The 12,586-nt window shown below is 43.4% G+C and overlaps 1 protein-coding gene across 4 annotated transcripts in view; it reads left to right on the top strand.

The window, feature by feature from the left end:
* SFMBT2 (Scm like with four mbt domains 2) overlaps window positions 1–12,586 on the top strand; it is a 115,184-nt gene that overhangs the window by 78,457 nt on the left and 24,141 nt on the right. For all 4 annotated transcript variants that reach the window (XM_051795219.1, XM_051795217.1, XM_051795218.1 and 1 more), the window contains 4 exons: window positions 4,789–4,902; window positions 6,192–6,234; window positions 6,805–6,875; window positions 8,012–8,151. In XM_051795219.1, coding sequence (XP_051651179.1) covers window positions 4,789–4,902; window positions 6,192–6,234; window positions 6,805–6,875; window positions 8,012–8,151 — 368 coding nt within the window. The remainder of the gene's footprint in view (window positions 1–4,788; window positions 4,903–6,191; window positions 6,235–6,804; window positions 6,876–8,011; window positions 8,152–12,586) is intronic.

Genomic DNA, 12,586 nt, shown 5'->3' with positions numbered 1-12,586 from the left:
AGCACTCACCCCGTGGGGGACACCAGCACTGTACAAGCAGTGTTAGGACAGTGCTGAATTCTAGCAAAGCATAATAACATATCAAAATTCCATCTCCACCTTTCTTGAAATGAAGCATAAATCAGCTCCTTTTTTCTGTTTTTTTTTGCACTTAGGACTGTTTTTTCAATTTGTCTGGGCAAGGACCGATTAAGTGTGTGTAATTTAAAACAACACAGGGATTTTTTTTTTTACTATTGCTTTAAAAACTGGAATTTGTAAAATTCAGAGAGCAGAAAGCCATGTTCATTTAAGTGTTTTGATGGGCACTGTGATAAACCATAACAAGCATCTGTCATTGTCACAACACAGTTTAATTTTTAGCCATGTTTGAAGCTACTGGCTTTGTCTGTAAGGGATGTAAAAGCTTCAGTTTTCCTCTAAAATCAATATTAATTGGCTCAGCATCAACTACAAATATAGTATACCTATTTGCTTTTTTCTGGAGAACCATGAACATGGAAAAGGCATTTCCAGTGGCCCACAGTAAGATTTTGGCCCTCCCAAGGTAAAACAGTTACAGAAGGTTTAGTGTGAGTACAAGACATTGTTGAGCATATGATTTCAGAAAAGAACAGAGGGATTGGGGTTGAGACAAGAGGTTCTTACAGAAATTGCATGTGAGATGAAAACTCAAGCCTGATCTGCAAAAAAGGGCACTTTACCTCTACAGCAAGATGCTCAACTCTCCATATTTTGCGTCTGGAAGACAGTGAAAGCAAGATTGATACTAAATATATTTCTTTGTCATCACCTGGCATATCACCTCCAGTTAATAAAAACATTGGCAGGTAACCCAAAGTATCATTTGTGCCAGCAGCTTGCTCTAAAATACAGGACAGGCAGATGCTCAGTGGTTTTGCTCTACAAAAATGACATTCTATGGTAGACAAGTCTTTCCTAACTCCTCTGTGATAAATCCCATTCTTGGAGATTTTTTTAGTCAATTGCTGCCTAAAGAGAGAATCCCTCTGCGTTTTTGCTTTTGATAGAGCTCTGTGCAATAACAGGTTGTGTTTTTTTCCTCTGAGGTAACTGGTTGCTTCTAATTCAAGGTATCAACACCTCATCTGTAGCCTGGTCCACATACGGGGCAGGCTTGTTAAAGAACTGAAATCAACACTTGTTTGAAATTCCATTCTCACTAAGGCTGTTGAATTTACACTCATCTGGTCAAGGAATCTGACACATTTTGGCAACTTCCCTTTTTAGATGACTAGGTGCCTTCACCTTTATATGCATAAAACGTGGATAGAGGCAGGGAGAGGACAATACACTCCCACCTTGCTTCCCTCCCTCATCTCTTTCCCCCTGCCTTTTACTCTCTTAATTTCTTAAAGGATGTTTTTTACAACTTACCTGTGTGCATCTCCTTGTCTTTTGAGTTCTGATATATAGATTCTTTACACTTGGTTTATATCTCGATACCAGGAATAGAATGATCTGTAGTAAAAGGAAAAGATGCAGAAGACTGCAAAAATAAAAAGAAATCTTTGCTGCTGTAGAAATACATCACTACAGTATGCACAGTTATGCTAAAAGAGGCGTTAAAAAAAACAACAACACAAAACCCTGCTTGCAGAGTTGTAAAATAAATGTGGCTTGAGCTGTGGCGTGTTTTTTTCACTCCGTTGATATACTGTTGTTTCTAACTGATTATTTATATTCTGGAAGCAGCAAGACTCCCCCAAGTACCATGGGAGCCTCTTGCTGAAGACCTCGGGTCCCACCATTTGTCATGGGCACGTCTGAAGCTTTCATTGTTGCCCTCCCCAGTTTCGCTGTCTGACAGCCCAAACTGCGGCCATAAACCAGGACGTGGTAGTTAAGCAGCGTCGAGTCAGACATGAGGCAACATTGCCTAATAAATCACACTTTGTACAGTAGCAAAACTCTGTAAACTTCAGGGCAGGCATTTAATGAGCAGCAGTGTAGTTCCCCCGTGGTGGAGGAGAAGCCCAGGACTGATGGGATGCTTTGGCGCATCCCGGCGCTTTCCGCTACTTTATTGCTCATCATCTGCATTGTTAATTTTTACTGGTTCATTTTAGATTTGAAAGCTGGAGCTTTCCGGTGCGAATTTATGCAAGTAATAACGTACCCTCTCTGCACAGCCTAGGAATTTTGAGGAAAACCCTTTTGTTAATCACTTCTCCAGGGAGTTTCCCATAAATTCCCCTTCGACAGTTTTCTAGAGCTGCTGCTCAGTTCTTCCCATCCTTTAAGATTCATAGCAGGTCACAGAAGTTTTACTCACCCTGTTTCCAATCTCCCTGTTCTTTTCCATTTAACCTCCCAAATCTCATGGGCATTTCTTAGTCTAAGAAGATGGCAGCATAAAATGCAGCAAATGAAACTAATGAATCTCAAACAAGCTGTTTTCCACTTCCATGAGTGAGGCCAAAGGCAGCAGTAGGATGTTGGAAGTGGAAGGCAGGGTTATCAATTGTCAGAGGGCAGAGGCAGTGCCAGGGAGGACAGAGTAGCTGTGAATATGTCTTAAAGAGGAATAGAGGTGTTGCAGGAGAACAGACATTATGGTGCTTCCTTGCTTGTCAGGGTGGCTGCAGCTGTAAACTTCAAAACCAGAATGTTCATAGGCTCATAGAACCATTTTGGTCAGAAAAGACCCTTCATGTCACACCTGTTGCTGCCTTCCAGCAGGAAAGTACATTTGATCGATTTATTTTTAGAATAATTTAGAATCACAGAATCATTAAGGTTGGAAAACACCTCTAACAGCATCAAGTCCATTTGGTCAGAGTAACGTCGTTACAATAATGAAAATAGTGGTTTTTCCCAGGCCTGGTGACATGTCAGTGGGGACTGTGCTGATTTCTTGCTCAGTTTAGGGTTTGATCCATGGCTGGCTCACTTTGTGCATGTCTTGCCACTGACTTCGGCTGTTCTCACACTGGTTCCTTGGCAGGATTCGTGGTGTTGGGTAAAAATGTTTTCCTCACTGGAGAGTGCAGCTTTCGTGAGGTTCAGATGAGCAGTGACCTTGGGATATTTTCTTGTGGAGGGAAATGGCTTTGCAGAATGTCAGCTGCTGAGATCTTGCATTCAGCAGATTGTGTGCTGTACCACATGCTTTCATTCCATCCTCTACTCTGCCCCTTATCCCAGTGAAGTAAACGTTTATTTTCGATGTATGAATACGATACTTACCTCAGAGAAACACCATGGAGACACCCATGAATCTATGCAGACATCATGATTTCATTTTTTAATTATTTCCTCCAGCAGTGTGGGCACCAGCACCTATTTTCCTACTTTCTTTGGGTTTTCATGCATCCACACCCTCTCAGAGTGCATCAGGTTTATTCCTAGAGACAAGATCAATCCAAATGCTGCATCTCAGCCTCAGGATGCTGTTCCCATCACAAAGTTCAATTACTGTTTCAATTACACCACAAGCCCTTGGTGAACATTCATTAGTGGAAGTTCCCTGTAGTCATCTGGCTGTGCACAGTCAAACACTGCTGCCTCAAGCAGGAGGCAGAGATGTTGTAACAGATGCCAAGGCAAGGATGGTGCTGATCCTTTGGTCTCTTTTATTAGATCATCACCTCATGCTGGTGCTGGAGCTGTAGGTCCTAGGGTGGAATTGGCAGAGGGGGGTGAAGATGCTGGCCTGACACAGATGAACTCGATTGGGGGTAATTAAATGGTGCCTTGACTCAGGACATGGAGTTGTTTTCAGAAGAACTCAAAGCCAACAGGAATATTTTCATTTGCTGCAATGGCATTTGGGTGGAAAACAGGAAAATTAGGAAAAGAAGTAGGAAGAATTTCTTTCCCTGAAAGGGTGCCCTAGCTTTCGAATAGGCTGCCCAGGGAAGTGGTGGAATAATCATCCCTGGAAGTGTTCAAAAACCATGTGGATATGGTGTTTGGAGACATGGTTTAGTAGTGGGCTTGGCAGTACTGGTTAATGGTTGGACTCAATGATCTCAGAGGTCTTTTCCAACCTAAATGATTCTATGATTCTGTGAGTGTGACTCACATAAACTAAGACTGCAAGATGTCTTCTAAAGGAGACATAACCAAACTGGAAGAGATTTCTTTAAACACAGACTTTCAGTGAAGTTTTGGAGTCAGTATTGTGCCAGAGACCTTGGTGCATGTGTCCCACTTGGGGTTTTTATCTGCCTCTCCCCTGTTGGATGATCAGCTCTTGTTTCACGTGCAGTGAGGAGCCCTAGGACAATTCTTACCACTTCTAGACAAAGAATGGCCACCTCCCACCCTTAAAAACAGCGACTCAAGGGAAGAACTACAAAAAAAAGCTTCAGGGGGGCACTGAGGCATAAAAGCCTGTCTATCACTTTAGCTACCATCCTGTTAAAGCCCCTATACACTCTCTTAGCATTAGGAGCAAGCATCCAACAAGTCCTGCTGACTCACTTGTGCAACTCCACAAAAAATCCAAGGGTCAAATCAGGCTGTTTTGTTGGAGAAAGTTGTGCATCTTTAACCTTACTGGCTTTTGGCTGCTTCACTGCACGCCCTTACAGTGCTCTTAATGGTGTTTTCCTCTGAATCACACTGCACTGTAAATGCAACAGCCCTATCCTTGCTGTCTGTGCAAAATTGGAGATGAAATGGTGCCTGATTTTGATGCAGGGAAGCAGATTTATTTTCACACGTTCCATCATTCGCTCCCCTTGGTTTGTGATGAACGCTCGGGTGGCTCCGAGCTTGGTATTCCTGCATCTAAATCACATTTTAAATTTGTGTTTATAGGTTTACAGATGCCCTCTCCAGAGTACATAGTTGATGTCGAGTCCATGGACATTTTCCCTGTGGGCTGGTGTGAAGCGAATGCTTATAACCTGACTCCACCACACAAAGCTGTTTGTAAGTACATGAAGACTCCAAGCAGCCTGGATATTACATCACTGGATATATCAGGGAATTTGTCTTCTGTCTATAATCCCACTTTTGAAACTTATCATCCTAACTAGCAGACTAATAAGCAGGATATAAGTGTACTGTAATAAATAGTAATAAATCTAATTAGTGACCAGACTGGAATTAGGCAATTTGTACTTGTCTCTGTGATGAATCCCTCCAAAAATGGGATTTTTGGGGGGACTGGGTAAGGCTGTTACATGCCTTCGGATTGCACAGTTGGTTGTGGATTTGCAATGGGGTTGTCAGAGAGAAAGCAGATTTTGTAGTGCTGAGCCAAGTTCACTTGGGCAGCTGAATGAATTAGAGAAGAAGACCTCAAATTGGAGAAAAACCTCATAAAATATAGGGTGAAATGAACATAAAGAGGCCATCCAGGTGGTACTCCTTTCCAAAACAGGATCTGTTCCATCTAAATTGAGAAATATTTGTTGCCCTTCTGTGACGGAGTTTCTATCCCTTCCCAGGGTATCTGTCCCCTTATTTCACCACCTTTACAAGCTCAGAGATTTTCTTAGTGTTTAATTTAAAATCTCTCCCAGCACAATTAAGCCCACAGTGTTTTGTCCTGCCTCAAGTGCATATTAAGACAAATTTCTTTCCTTTCTACTTGCATTTGAAGGCAGTTCACGAGAGCTCAGTGTCTTAGTGTTGCTCTCCTGTTCTAAACTACCCAACGAATCTCAAGCCACCAAGTGAAAAATTAGCCTCACTGTTATATTAATTAGCATCTGAAAGGCAGATTTTAAAATGTGTCAACCCTTTCAAAGAGTTAAATATGCTTAAGTTAAAAATCAGGCAGCCAGGGCCTAATTTGAGAGAATACTGCTATGGCAACATTATGCAGCCTTATCACAATTTATAGTGAGGGATAAATTATGCTGGAGGTAATCATGCTTGTAAAATGTAATCTTATCCATATGTGTTGCTGTATGGAAAAATATTTGTGTTTTTATTTTAATTTTTTCTTTTATACTGATCCCATAAAACACAATATTAGCATTCCAGAGGAAAGATTAAATGTGTTATTACATCTTTAAAGTAGGTTTTAATGATGTAGTGACTTAGTTAAAAAATACCAAGGAAAGATGGTGATAGTAATTAAGTACCATTTCATTGTGTTGGAAGTCTTTTTATTGTCAGTGCATTTACACAGCTTTTTATGCATTCAGGGTGCACTTTATAGGACAGAAGGGTACAAAATGATTTTTTTCTTCCTTGCTTCATTTTTGCAGTGCGAAGGAAGAGAAGAATTGCAGTTGTGCAACCAGAAAAGCAGTAAGTTTTTGTTATTTAAGGTGGTATTTTTACAGGAATGCATCAGGTCTTCCGGGGGGGACAATACACAGCAGCTATGTGGCTCAGCTAACTACTGTCCAGACACTGCAGCACAGTCGACAAGAGGATTCTTTTAAATCCAATATATTTGCTAGAAAGTCTCTGTAACAGAAATTGTTTTACTGGTTGGGTCTTTGCAGCCTGTGTCTGATGGCCAGTAAGGGATTCTTAGGGAAGATGGACATGTACCAGGAGGGCATTTCCCTATCTATCCCTTCCAGTTTGTAGAAACTGGAATTTAAGGAGTTTAAGTGAGAATATTTTCAGCCTGCAGGGCTAAAGCTCACAGATCAGAGTATATTTTTGGAGGAGGGGTGGATCAGGCTCCTTCTTCTGTAATACCCTAGCCCTGGGCTGTGATAAACCATGTGGAAGTGGGATTGTGTTTGAAGTATCTCCATTCCTTGCCCCAGGCAGGTGCTGGTGTATCTTTTGGTCAATCCTGAAGGCTGGTTCTGCCCTTTTGTCCTGTCTGACACTTTTAATGACACCAAAATTGCTCTTTGACAGGTTACCATCCACAGTGCCTGTTGAGAAAATACCTCATGACCTCTGCCCAGTTCCTCAGCCAGACACAACAGGTAAGGCCCTTATTTCAAGGACCCATTACCTGTGTGGAGGGGGATGACCCCAAAAAGGGAGAGAGCTGTCATATGGGTGGGGAGATGGAACCACATCCTCTGGGGGTATAAAGTGGTGTAAACCCACCAACAGTGCATGATGAACAGCAGGTGAGGATCTGGTCCTCCACAGTGAGCACTGTGTCTTGCTGGGGCTGTCAGAGTTCCCCTGGAGCTTGCTCATTTCAGCTGAATGATGTTAGGGCCAGGCTGATGAAACCCTGGTGGAGATGGATGTGACTTGTTAATTGGCATCAGTGAAATTGTGTACACCAGGCCTCAATGGGTCCCTGTGTTGGCATCAGGACTGTGTGGCATGGCTGCTGCAAAGTTTTCTCCCCTTTAGCAATGGCAGGAGGCTCTGAGAGTGCAATATTCATCCAGCTAATGGTGCAGACTCAGCAGGAGGGGCAAGATTTAACTCGCTTTTTTTTTCAGCAGGCTGTGGGACACACGTTGGCATTGGAGCCAACATCCCAGGCCCTGTTACAATCAAACGGGGATGAAAGGGTCTTTTTGGGTATGATAGCTAAAGGAGTGGATAACCACTTGGATGGCACATGAATAACATCTAAAAGTGCCTGTTTCTCTCCATGGGCTATAAAGGAGCCAATTGTGATTAGCCCAGACAAGGAAAACTGCTCTGTATACCCATGGTGGATCAGGGGAATGGCAGTGCGTTGGACAGTAGCTGAAGAGGGGTTTCTAGGGCTTTCCACATGGATGCTCTCCCTGAGCTGATTCCCTGTCTTTGAGAGTCAGCTCGTACATCCCCTTTCAGGCATGTTGCAACTGAGTTGCTCCTGTCCATCTGCAACAAGAGTTATGAAAGAGCAGTGAGTCCTGTCATGAATGAAATCCTTTCCCCATTCTCCTTTCAGCAGGGAGTGCAGCCAAATCAGTCACTGTTAAAAACATTTGCTTTTCCCCTGTTGGACAGATTTGAGTAGCGGGGGCTTCCCTACCCTCTGTCCCAGGGAAGAATTCTGTGCCCTCTCTACTCTTCTCCCCTCCTTCCCACATCTAGGAGGAGGAGGTGCTCTTGATTTATCATACAACAGTGCAACAGGCACATCAATGCTACTTTCTCCTTGCAGGCACCATCAATGGGAGATACTGCTGCCCCCAGCTCTACATCAACCACCGCTGCTTCTCAGGTCCATATTTAAACAAAGGCAGGATCGCAGAGCTACCTCAGTCTGTGGGGCCTGGCAAGTGTGTGCTGGTCCTCAAGGAGGTATGGCTCAGCTGTCTTTTGGGGGGATCTCAGGGGAAAAGTACGGGTGTGGCTTGCCAGGCCCAGAATTCGGAAACAGTGCACCTAAAATTGTCCTGGAGCTCTGTAGTGGTTTCCATAAGGCAAAACTGCAAGGTGGGAATACGGGGCAGGTATGTGCATTGTGGGTTTTGATGGGAGAGGTGAAGTTTTTGAAACATGGGGAATTGTGTTGGTTTGGGAGTAAGGTTTGTCTAAGTGCGCAAGAGAATTCGGGTTCTGACCAGATCCATCCCCAAAGAGGACCTCTGTGGTTGTTGCCATCAGCCTGTTTCTCAGCATTCACAGTGCTGTTGGGCAGCAAATTCAGTGTGGGTGACCATGTGTGTGTGACCGTGGTCCAGTGGGGCCCAAAACATTGGGGAACAGGATGGAAAGCTAAGCAGGGGTGTGTGCTATGTGCTGATTTCATCCTGACCCAGTCAGGGCTTGCTTTGGGACAAATCCGGAGTGCTGAGCACTTGCTGTTCACCTCAGAGAAAAGCTGCCTGATTTGAAACAAATTCATAAGTATTTTCCACAAATATTGGTGGTCCATGCAGAGATAAAATGCAAGGTGAGTGCAGGTGGCGGAGGACAGGATGGTACTGTTGGATAAACAGAATTCCATTAGGCACCATTTCAGTTTGACTCGGGTCTTCCAGGAATCCAGATCATCCAGCTCTCAGTTCTGTACCTAAATAAACCCCACTTGATGTAGATGCAGGGGAATATCTGAGCTCCCTCTGCCCTTGGTGGAAAAACATGGAAACTTCCAAGAATCTGTTTATCTGATGTATTTGAAAGACCCTCAGTGCCTAGCTCAGGATGTTTGCAGTTGTCTGAAATTAGATGAATCCAGCCCTTAACAGGAATACCTGGAAGGTGAGATTCCTCCCAAATAAAACACCACTTTTGAAAACATCCAGTACTGTACTGCAGTGTGACTCCCATGTCTCCACTCAGTTCCTCATCACCTGCACTAATTTACACACAAAAGCCCAGAAATCCAGCTGCCTGTGCAGGTGGGACACTTGGGTCTCAGAGAAGCAAGTCAAAAACAGCCCTCAGCAGAAAGCAGGATAAAGTGGTTGCAGAGCAAGAGTTGACAGCTGCCAAATTTGAAAGCAAGTCCATCGTGGCTTGCTGATGGGGAGCATTAGCAATCTGCTGCTACTTGAAAAACAGGCCATGAAAAAGCAACATGGGGGAAAAACATGAAGCATGCACAGTCAATACTTATGCTAATGCTTCTTCCTCCTTTCCTCCTGGAATTTGGATTTTGAAAACATAAGCAGTGCAAAGCTTCTGCCAGGTCTCCTCCCTTGGTATTTCAGCCTTTGCTAACACCAAATTCTCCAAATTCCTCAAGAATGGGACTAACTGCCCACTGCGAAAACCAGCCTGAGCTTCCTACAGAACAGTCTGTTTTTTCTTGCTCTGCCTCCTTGCAGAATTGTTTTCTGAAGGAACAAATAGCAGTGTCATAGAGACATGGGACTCTTGTTTTTGGAGACATGAACAACTTCCCAAGGAACAGGACAATGGCAATGGCCCAGCATTGATCAGTGTTATTTTGCAGATAAATTCAAGCTTATTAATGACCTTAAGCTCATTCTGGCCATGGGAACCAGTTCCAAATTCTGGAAAGGGTGAAGAGAAGAAATTCATGGTGTTGCTGTAGGGGAGATACACCTGACTCCTGTCAGCTGTTGCTGAGATAAGAGAGGTGCCAGAAGCTCAGAGAACTGTGGGCAGTGGGGAGGATGTGGGTACCCAGCACATGGAGCAGGCAAGAAATGGCAAAGAATACATCCCTGCATTGAGATGATGTTCTGTAACAGATGCCAGAGCGCCCAGAAGGACTGTGGAGCTGAGTGGTGAGAGCAGTGCAGGAGGTACCTCCTCCAGCCCAAGGCTGTAAATGTGAGGGTTTGCACAGCCAAGGAGCTCACAAGGGTCCCCATCCCTCCAGACACAGTCTTGGTGCTGAGCTTGATGCTTTGGTTTTTCTTTACACCTGCTGATGGTGTGTCCCCAAGACTACAAATGCTTTATAATTATCTTTCTCATTATATAGGAAAATTGCAAGCTGTTGTAAATTATGCATCAGCATAACTTGTCTGGAATAGATAAATTATAGATGGGCTTTACTTTGGCAACACACGGGGGAGGGTGGGAAAGACAACTCAAAACACAGCTGTGAAAGGGGAACTGAAGCAGTAGCAGCCTGATGAGAACCTCTTTAATCACCCTGATCTCCAGCCATAACTCAGTACCTTTAGAGCTACTCTGGTTAAAAAACCTGTGCTGTTTGCCAGCCAGTTCACTGTGGGCAGCAGTGTCTGTGATGGAGATGTTTCTGTGTTCGAGACTGATAGAAAGCCTAGAGTAAAACCAGCTGAACACCCAACTCCTGCCCCATTCCCCATCCTGGATTACCTGAAGCAAGAAGAGAGCAGATGTCCTCCCTGGCATCAGTTGATGGGAGACCTTGCTCCTGGCTGGGTGCTGAGGGAGTAGCTCCCCATCCTCTGCCTTCCTCCACACTCAGCCCTGGGGGCTGTATTCAGAAATTCAACACAGCTGTAGTTCATGATGCTCCTCAGCCCTCCTTTCCCACAAGATCTTGTCCTTACCTCCATCACTGATGCAGTGAAGCATCACCCTGTGTGTACTCTTGCATCCCTGTAAAGCCTTAGGTGCGCAACAAGTAGCTCTTGTGCTGTTTAGTGCCAAATTTATTTTTAAAGCCTAAGCTGTTCATTATTCCCAGTGCCAGCACAAGTTTCTGCTGGGACCAGTGGTTTATTGTGGTTTCTTTCACTGTAAGAGGCAAGTGAGTTGGTAATGCCTGTTGTTTGACATCAACTGCAAAATTTTTCTCATTCCTGAGATATTTTCTTGGAAAAGAAGTTGAAACTTGGAGCCAAATACAGTGGAGACATCAGCTATTGCCATCCAGCAATTGCACCTGGGCTGAAAAGTGGTGACTGTAAAGTAGCTGTGATATGTAATAAATGCTGACTTTAAGTTAAATTAAACACACATTGTCAGCTTTAGATTTAGTTTCTTGGGTCAGAACATCTAAAAAACACTTAAGAACAGTTTGTCCGTCTACGCCAGCAGCTCCACAGCAACACTGTAAAATGGAATGAGGTGTCTTTTTAAGACTCCAGATGATCTATAACCCACCATATTTTAGAGAAATATGCTGTAAAGATTAATTAGCCTTATTGCTTACTGCTCTTACTATTTTGGTCTTTCTCTATTTAAAAAGAAAATGGACTTAAATGTAATGTGTCTGTCCAAGTGATGCAAACAGGAGAAATCAGCTAGCATTTGTGAAGAAAGGCTTATTGCACTCTGCAACTTGCACTTTTTGTAGCACAGCATGACTTCTTAGGAGAAATTTGCATAATTAAATCATGGTGCTCAGAAAATTAAATAGCTTGCACTGAGCCTTAGGTATATGATTTAGCCAGGCTGATAGAGTTATCATTACTGACCAGATATTGGAATGACAGAAACCTCTAAAGTCTGGAAAGGTATAAACTGCATTTCTGCAAGAGGGTTCACTAACATCCTCCTCAAGACAGCTCTGTGGACTTCAGCTTGTCTGTAATAGTTCCTCCAAGTTAGGATCTACCATCTGTATCTTTGAATGTCATGGACTACCCTAAGCATGTCAACACTTCTGTGCTACAGCTTTGACTGTGACAAAAGATGGCTTTTAGATCCTTGATCACCTAATGAAAGAATCCCAAATAGTTCATTTTCCTTTCTCTTTCTGTGCCCCATCAGTATTCCAAGTAAAATAAAATAAAGTTTACTGTCCTGCCTTGAGCCTGGGACTTAGCATCCCACTTGTTAGGTAACTGTGGGCTTGTATCTCAGATAGAGATTCCCACTCTGCTCCAAGGCACAATTGGCTGCACCCAAAGCATTCCTGATGGAGAGGGCTGAAAATAAACTACCAGAATCTCAGGCTGCTCCCCACTCCAGCCAAAGGGAGTTTGACCAGTCTGATATGGTTGACGTAACTTTCCATCTCCAGAGAAAGTCAGAAACTGGAAAGCTGGAAACTGATCTAGGTTTTGACACTGTTTTTGTTTTAATAACTGTTAGTTTTTTCCAAGTATCTGTTTGTTGACATCTCTGTGTAATATGAAGCGATAATGTTGTTAGAAGGTAACATGGTAGAGAACTCTGTTGTAGGGTGAAATGCCAAGTGCAGTAACTTATTTGAAGAAGAGTAAAAGGCAGAGGTTTTAAAAAACATTTTTTTTCTTCCCTGAAAGGGAAATAGTTGTTCTTGCAAAACACTCTTTTTTTTAAAACTGAGTTTGGAAGTTTACAGAGTCCTGCTGATGATAAGCCAGCTTTGAGAAAAGTCCTGGCATCACAGGTCCCTTTG

The sequence above is a fragment of the Manacus candei genome, unplaced genomic scaffold (genome assembly GCF_025592945.1).
Source record: "Manacus candei isolate 608988 ecotype Guabito, Panama unplaced genomic scaffold, ASM2559294v1 h1tg000042l, whole genome shotgun sequence".
NCBI classification, from domain to species: Eukaryota; Metazoa; Chordata; class Aves; order Passeriformes; family Pipridae; genus Manacus; species Manacus candei.
The sequence above is the reverse complement of the archived record's forward strand: the minus strand, read 5'-3'. Positions and strand labels throughout refer to the sequence as shown.